Here is a 9,085-nt window from a genome sequence, read left to right as displayed (position 1 = left end):
TTAGTATAGTACAGGATAGTAAACCGATAAAAAGTACAGGATAGTAAACCGATAAAACATATATGCTTTTTATAGAATATAAAACTGACCTAGAGCATTGAGCACGATATACCCACAGATCCGACTTATTACTTCATTCAGAGCAGAGAGAAATTTCGAGCAGATCCCGAGACTATAACACGGGTGTAGATTTAATCCATTTAAAAAAATGTAAACTCTTTAGTACTTTGTCACAGTGATATTATTATCTACTAAATTGTGGACTTAAGTTTATTATTTAATTTAATATTAATAAAACAACAACTTAATCATATCATTGTAATTCTCCACAATTACTAATAATGACTTTCGATGAAACTGTCCCGCTTTTCGTACCGTATCTCTCCATTTTCTTCAATACGTCTAATCCTGATATAACGTGACCGAACACTACATGTTTATCATCGAGCCAATCAGTTCTGAAAAGGAAATATAATTTATGTATTTGATTATTACATACAATAAAAATTTAACATGAAGCTGTTTGTACATGGAAGTTATATGAAAAAATAATAACCTTGGACAAATCATACAGCGCCATCTAATAATAATAATAATAATCTTAGGACAATTCACACAGCGCCATCTAGACCCAAGTTAAGCTAGCTAAAGCTTGTGTTATGGGTACTAGATAACTGATACAAATACATAGATATATTTTTTTTTGTAAATACATACATATTATATATAGAAAACACCCAGACCGATACAAACAATCATACTCATGAATACAAATGTTTGTGCCGTGCGAGGAATCGAACCCGCGACCATCGGTCGTAAAGCGGTGTACTAGACCGCTGGACCACCGAGGTCGTCAAAATCTAATCTAAAGCTACACAGGTCTTGCATTATGAGTACTATATAACTGATATAAATACATGTCAGCTCTTCTCATCTCGAGATCATTTCGAACTGACGGTAGATTTGACATATCATAAGAGTCTGTAATAGACCTACATGAATAAAGATATTTTGAATTTGAATTTAACTTTTTTTTTATAAATATACACATAAGAAAACACCCAGACCAATACAAATTCAATTGACAGCTTCGGTGGTCTAGCAGTTTAGTGCATTACTTTACTTCCAATAGTATATTAACGGGTTTGATTCCACACACGTTACAAACATTTTGTATTTATGAGTACTATTGTTTGTATTATATTATGTATGTATGCATTTACAAGAAAAAATACTAAGTATTTCTATCAATTGTCTATTACCTATAACACAAGCTTTGCTTAGCTTGGGACTAGACGGCGTTCTTTGGAGTGTCCATGGTTATTATTAACTGTATTGCTCATGTATATATAATACGGTTGCCACTTTAGATGATCGGTGGTTAAAGTAGATTTTTGTTATTAAAATAAAACATACTTTGCTGTACACAGAAAGAATTGTGATCCATTTGTGTTGGGTCCAGAATTAGCCATACTCAATATGCCGGGTCCTGTATGCTTCAGTTTGAAGTTCTCATCTTCAAATTTTCGTCCATATATTGATTTCCCTCCAGTACCATTGTTATTTGTGAAGTCGCCGCCTTGACACATCTGAATGGTTTCATAAGGAATATTGTTCTTTTACTAAATTGGAAAAAAAATGAGATATACTTTGTACAAAGGGCTGTGATAATGGACATGACTTCTGGGTTAATAGTACTCAAAACAAGTCCCTTTACATCATCTACCAGCAGACCCATGCAGGAGATATATCGAGATCTCCAACTATAAAATTTCCCTAGTCCCTAGCCCAAAAATTAAAGCAAAATTGTAAAAGTATTATGTTCTAGAATAGAATAGGCATAATCTTTATTCGCCGTATAATATTCTTTTGTTCTACCTTTAATTTAGCATAGCAAGCATACTCATCACAAGAAGAATGAACATGAAACTTGTGTGTTGTTCTGTTTCAACAAATATCAATGATAATGTGTGAATACCCATGTCAAATAGCAAGAATGATAAAAGTAATCTTAATAAGATTAAACTTGATGCTATTTTTTTTAACAAGGTAGTCTTTGTTAAGTCTTTTGTGTACCTCTGTCGCGCCTTATTTTGTAAGATGTTAATAATGTGAAATATGAGTAAGAAGGGAAGGATATGCTAGTGAAATTACAGGACATGTAAACCTGACATGTCCATGTTATCAGCTCATCAATATTAGTTACTATTTAAAAAAGGATACAAAGTCAGGGATAATCCTGTGAAAGCTGCTACCCTGGTAGCCGAATCCTTTCTCGTGTGTGCACAGCGCTCTGAAGTTCTCTGCAGTCTTGGGAACTATATCTGCTCGTAGCATCATGATTATCCTGCCAATCTCTTGCTTACCCACACTAATGTCAAAGTACACCTGTGGATTCCGTTTCTCTTTTGATACAGTAGTTGTTTCCTAAAATGAAATTTAAAGGTGATTACTAAAACTGGGCACTGCCATGATAATTCAACCAACTCAAGACTTCCTATGCCAGGTATTGAATTGAAGAGACTACTTTTAGAAATAAGTCCTTCTTTTATTTAAATACATTTAAATTGAAATAAAGAATATGTTTATTTATTTATTATAGCCTATGATGATACTCGATCATAGAGATATAAAATTTAATTTTGTATACTTTTGTAACAAATGAACTCCTTAATTATAAAATCAGAAATTTTAAGTAAACCACAAATAAAATTAATTATTTCCTTTCACTTCATTTTACAACTGGGGATAAAAAATTGCTCAATGATTTTAAAAATAAATATTTCTGTGAACACAATAAATGTCTTTTTTTATATTTACACATATTGGAATATAGCTAATTTTACAATATATGTATATGAATATATCAAATTACTGTAAAAAACAATTAAATATTTTTTTTATTCTATACCGAATTATTAATTAATAATAAAACTAACTATTTTATATAAAATAGTTAAAATTTCCTGTGCTCAATAAATGCAAAATAAAAAATAATATACACTTACATTATCAACCTCCATACTAGTCTCCTTGTTGCCATCTTCTTCTCCATCTTTCTGTTTCTCAATGGCCAGTGTTTCACCAGCATGTTTCTGCAACCATGTGTCATCTGACCATACAGGTCTAGTGGAGCCTTCTTTGATCCGCTGTGGAGCTGCTATATTTACTCTTATAGTACGACCAAAGAGTTCCGAGTCATTCTGAAATTATATGGTAGTAATTGACTTTAAAATAATCTATATGATATTTACTAATGGTTTTCAGCAACAAACTCCAACATAAGCATAATATTAAGGGATCAAAATAATATGTAGTTAGTAAATAATTTTAATTGAATTGAATATCTTATAAAATGTAAATGAAAATAAGTAATATCTTTCACATTGATTAGGAAAAATGTTAAGTTTCCTATTACAGTTTATGAGTATCTCAATGTAAATACAATAGCTGAAGAGATAAAATAATGCTACTACAAGTACTAGGAACAAGAGTGAAACTATGATACTGGCAAATCATTTAATAACCCAGATAATATATAATATATATATAAGATATATATAAAAACATAGGTTACTAGAAACCGATGACAAATCAGGTCCAATTAAAGAAATAATGTAAATCACATGCTACGTTCTACATCAGTTTATAGTCTTTGACTGATCGCAGGATCATCAATCAACAATCAACATCTAGATAAGCTAGAATTTGTGTTATGGGTACTAGACAACTAATACCCATAATAAAGAAACATTTTTTGTATATAGTATACATAGAATAGTATATCAATACAGATTACCTTTTACAAATAGAAATAACACATTACCTTACAAAATATATAAATTGAAATAAATAAATAAACTTTAAACTTGTTGTAGGAATATTTTTATTACTATGTAGACATGCAATGCGCAGAGCTATTCTTGCACTTACTAGGATAGTAGTACTAAATTGTATCTAACCATATTATCAATAGCGGCCGCAGCGTCTTCTGCATTTTCAAATTCAATAAAAGCAAAGCCTCTGTGTTTCTCTGTTTCGTAATCTAATGGTATTTGTACATCAACGAGATCCCCGAATGGAACGAATGCCGCATTAAGAACTTTTTCATCCACCTCCTCTGCTAAGCCACCGACGTACACAGTCCTTTTAGAATTCGGTTTACTTGTCATTGTAGTCACAGATTATTGGTACCGGTCTTATTTATATTGTATGTTTCTAGGTTATGATTAACAAACGGACCATAACAGATGTGTTAAACTATGTAACCTATTATCCGAAAACAATCACTAGGTTTTAATAAACAGTCAATTTGCAATCACAATCACTGAACAATTAAAATAGGTAAAGAAAACAGTAGCAAACCAAATTGAACAAAAATATTTCACAATTCAAAACTTAAAAATTGAAATGCTTTTTTTTCTGGTTCTGTTTACCCTTTAAAGATAAGGCAAAGGGAGTTTTGACTATACAGCCATATCTGTTCATTGTATTATTTTTAACTTTCATATTTCATTTTATATATCTTGAATTAGTAATATAATATAACCAAAAAGTCCAAAAAATCTTATTAAATTCCCTAATAGTTTCTAAAATCAATACTGCATACATGGATAAACGTGTCTCTAAACGTCAAGTCGCAGAGTATGTCAATATGTCATCTATGTAATTTCGCTAATCAGAGAGAGAGGTGAGGGGGGTGGTCAATCGTTTTATTGATCTGAAAGCTTTTCGAATCGGTGGCAGCCATTCAAAATAAAGAACAAGGTTTTTGAGGTGCTTGAGGTATTGTATATAAACATTTTACTTTTTCAATAACTAAATAGTAAACTATAATATCTTGTAATTGTATATTTTATATTTGTGTAAATAATGAAATAGGTATTAACAAATTGTATTGTTTCTAAATGTGGTAATAATAAATGTAAATGTTTATTTAAACAGAAACTATTAATTCACACATATTTCATTCAAATCGGCACATCGGGAGGAGTTAGGTCACCAATAGGGTATATAATATTTATTTAAAATATAAATTACTGACCCGTGAATTTATTATATATCGTCCAATATACAGATCTTTTTCAATTATAGAGTACCTATGTGTTAGTTAGATATATAGATATTTTACTGTAATGTTGCATCAAAATCCGTTCAGTACTTTACGTAAAAGAGTAACAAACCTCCATCGATAAATACAAACAAAGATTCCCGTTTATAATATTACTAAGAAGCTCGTAATTTTTTTATGATCACATATGTACATTTTCTTTGTTTAGACATTCTTTGAAAAAAAATATATTTATTACAGTTGCAGACAACGCTGCTAGTCATTTCAAAATCTGTGAATCTAACCAGGGCGTGGACATAATGTGTCGGCCTATAATCCAATTACCACTATCAAAAAGTTTGTATATCTCTTTCTTATTATATTTTCTTACACATTGCTACCCTTCATATGGGGGATAATATACTAGCAAATGTATATATGTAATATACATGCATATACTAGCAATGTACCATGTCAGGTTGACCTCCATACGGTTCCCCCTGGAAACCATTATGATAATTTCCTGGTGAAATTTTCATGATGGGCTAACTGACCTGACCTCATGTTCATCTTATCATCATACACTGGTGCCCCCAGCGTAAACCATTAGCGCAGGCAGGTTCACCATTCCATTATCATTCATAAAAAAAAAACCCCTTCATATGCAGGCTCTAAGTGGTACATGGTGTCTGGAACTATCTGCTTATACATTTGGAGATTATATCTATTGATGATGCAAAATAACAATAAATGGCCTATCTATTAGTTTTTTAGAATTGTATGTGGTGTATGCGAGATATTATAAAATTAGTTATCTTATTCCTTTGTGGAGTACTTCTGTTGCTTTAATTAGCTTTGACGTATATTCAATTAATAACATATAACAGAGTATATAATACTGATTATTTTTATATGAAAGCTTAGTAGATAAACAGAAAAACAGATGGTTTATGCTTTATTATAATTTTATTATACACACATAGAGAAATATGTAACATAGCTACATAAAATGGAATGTATGTTACGCAAGTGATGAATAATGTAACATTTCTGGAATTTAAACATAAAAACAAATATGTACTAACATATAGAATATTCAAAAAGGTTTTTTGAGTAACTTATAAAAATTATTGAAAAAAACTTTGTTTCTTTTATTTATAAGTATTATATAGTATTGATTTATCATAAATTAATTTAATATTAATTATTATTAATAAATCATTTATATTCAGCTGCTGAACTGAATTTATCCGAACACTCCGAAAACTTATGATGGATTTCCAGAATATAGCTCAATCACTGTTGTCATAATCATACATTATGTATGTATTTGTACACAAATACGTCCTTATTACAGATAGCTGTTGTTATAATTTGATCATTGGTACTTGTGTATTCATGAGCCCTCTGACCCAAGACGAAGGGGCAAGTCAGTGTTGATTCTGAAGTGGAGGGTGAGAACCAGTAATCTTTATTTAAGTTGGGTACAATTTTCAGGAAAGGGGATTTAGCTCACCTATCCTCAACCCTCTGCCCCAGGGGGAAAGGGGATTGTTAGTAATATGGATTGATGGCCTTATTGCTAGCAATGTACAATGTCAGGTTGACCTACACACGGTTGCCCTTGGAAACCATCGTGATAAAATCCTTTTGAATTTGTCATGATGGCTAACTTGACTGAGTTCTTGTTCATCTTATCATCTCTACTGGTGCCCCGCCAGCGTACACCGTCAGCGCAGGCAGGTGCACTATTCCATTATAATCCATAAAAAAACCATCCACCCCACATGGTTCCTATTTTTATTATTTAAATACATATATTTTGTTTTCAGATATGAAATACCAGCATGAAATGAGTAGTAGGATAAAAAGAGTAAAACTTTTAATCATAAAAATTACTGCTCTAAGGGCAAAACTTGACGAATATCAAGCAGCAAAACAAAGACTCATGTCGAAATAAGTAAGTACTGCCAGTAATTTAATAAAAGATAAAATTTTTCGAAATATAATTGGAACAAATAGTACTTCCACAAGACATTTTACACAGTGTATAAAGCAAAGGTACAAAGAAAGTAAGGAAAGTCTGTTTTGTCAACAGTTAGCCTAACAGAGATTATTAACCGGTGCAATATAATAATGGATGTTAGTTACAAATGCACGTACAAAGAAAAATATATAAACACTGGCTGTTTCACCCTCGTTATATATCAATAAAAAATATCCCTACAATATTATAAATGCGAAAGTAACTCTGTCTGTCTGTCTGCCTAGCTTTCACGCCAAAACTATTATTAAATGAAATTTGGTACACAGATAGTCTAGAACCTGAGAAAGGCCATAAGCTACTTTTTAATCTGAAAAAGGGATGTAACGGGTTGAAAGGGGAGATGGAAGTATCGACAATTTACACGGGCGAAGTCGCGGGCACATCTAGTAGCCTATAAATATATAGTTTCATCAATATCTATTCCGTAGTTTTTGCGTGAAAGAGTAACAAGCATCCATACTCACAAACATATATATATATATATTTGTATCATATGCATAAATCCATTACATATTTGTGATGTGGTACACCACTATCTATATTATGGTGTGGTATGATTGTCGTAATACAATTGAGTTATAAAACATTGTTCAGTTACCTCTTTAATGTGTATTCATACAAAATGATAAATATGAGTTTTTCATTTTCAGACATAGTTAAGCTACATTCATTATACTCTTTAAATGCCGAAAAAGTATTCTGTACGTGATTGGAAATAATGTGGATGTCAAAACTAAATCCTAAAATAAAAACACCTTAGTATTTTATAGTATTAATAGCTCCAATGGCAAATCAAAAAAAACAGTGGCTCATTGTGAAAACGCAGAGTAATCAGATACAGTAGAAATATATCTTGTAATGAATAAAAACCACCATGTCAACTAAACATATTTCATCAACAACGAATGTTCCAAAATGACAAAATTTGAGGTCAATCACAAATTAACATTATTTGAATAAATCAATCACAGACAGAATCTGATGTTTTTCTTTTCGTTCTCCTGTTACCTTAGAACATTTTAGACCCATCTTATTTGTATGTACTAATTAACATTTTTTCAAATAAATCAATCATAGACAGTATCTGATGTTTTTCTTTTCTTTCTCCTGATATCTTTTAACATTTTAAGCCTATCTAATTTGTTTGTATTACTGTTTCCCTACATGTACTTTGTTAGACTATTTCTGTGTTTGCCACGAATGTGGATACCGATGTTGCCTTTGATAGCAAAACTGGCGTCACAAAATTGACATTTGTAGGGTTTTTCACCGCTGTGTATCTGAAACAACATAGATTGCAAGTATAATATTCTTTAAAATATCTACTTATAATGGAGTTCTAATTTCAAACAAAAAAAAATAGAATGATATGCTGTTTAATAGCAATATTAGATTTTTTTTAATTTTGATAAGACTGATATTTGTAGAAGAAAAAATGAAGTAGGTACATACATCGAAAATAAATCTAATACGCCATTTAAAATTTAAATAGCAACTTTTTGCAATTAGTAGTATCTGTGTTTATTAATCTTGAAGGAGTGCCAACAATTAGAAAAAAAAAAGGTTAGGAGTGGAAACATTTTTTTTATGCAATTAATCTAATACTTGTGTAACAATTTTTTATGTTAATTGCAGATGTATATTAAAAATAATGTTTTGAAAATAATTTTAATGTTGATTTAATCTCTCAGTTCTGTCACAAGATCACAAATGTTTAAAACTATTAAAGAGTCTTAGTGCCATCTATTGATGTGAATTAAGTAACTTTTGTCATATCGTCTTTATTGCTTTCAATTTTGTATTTAGGTAATGGACTATAGATGTCGTCTAACAAACGTTTTATTTTCTATAGACTAATACGTATTTATTATTATTAATATAATAAATTATAGTTAGAGTCTATGGAGGTTTGTTTGTACTCACTAATAAGATTGTAATTATATTTATCCACAATATATACCAATAAAATCTATTGAAATTATATATTT

At 30.6% G+C, this 9,085-nt stretch overlaps 1 protein-coding gene and 1 long non-coding RNA gene across 2 annotated transcripts; one reads left to right on the top strand and one right to left on the bottom strand.

Moving 5' to 3' along the window:
• Positions 1-313: 313 nt before the first annotated feature.
• Positions 314-4,254, bottom strand: LOC131844163 (peptidyl-prolyl cis-trans isomerase E). The gene is made up of 5 exons (XM_059192963.1): positions 3,963-4,254; positions 3,009-3,203; positions 2,224-2,427; positions 1,417-1,589; positions 314-458 (listed from the first exon to the last, which is right to left on the bottom strand). The coding sequence occupies exons 1-5, from the start codon at positions 4,170-4,172 to the stop codon at positions 314-316; spliced, it is 927 nt and encodes a 308-aa protein (XP_059048946.1). The 5' UTR covers positions 4,173-4,254.
• Positions 4,255-4,675: 421 nt separating this feature from the next.
• LOC131844480 (uncharacterized) lies at positions 4,676-8,180 on the top strand. Its single transcript, XR_009357593.1, has 4 exons — positions 4,676-4,785; positions 5,312-5,407; positions 6,883-7,010; positions 7,748-8,180. It is a non-coding gene; the product is annotated as an uncharacterized LOC131844480 (long non-coding RNA).
• Positions 8,181-9,085: the final 905 nt, after the last annotated feature.

This window comes from Achroia grisella, unplaced genomic scaffold (assembly GCF_030625045.1).
Source record: "Achroia grisella isolate CSIRO2021 unplaced genomic scaffold, CSIRO_AGI_Agris_v1 utg402, whole genome shotgun sequence".
In the NCBI taxonomy this organism is placed as follows: domain Eukaryota; kingdom Metazoa; phylum Arthropoda; class Insecta; order Lepidoptera; family Pyralidae; genus Achroia; species Achroia grisella.
The sequence above is the reverse complement of the archived record's forward strand: the minus strand, read 5'-3'. Positions and strand labels throughout refer to the sequence as shown.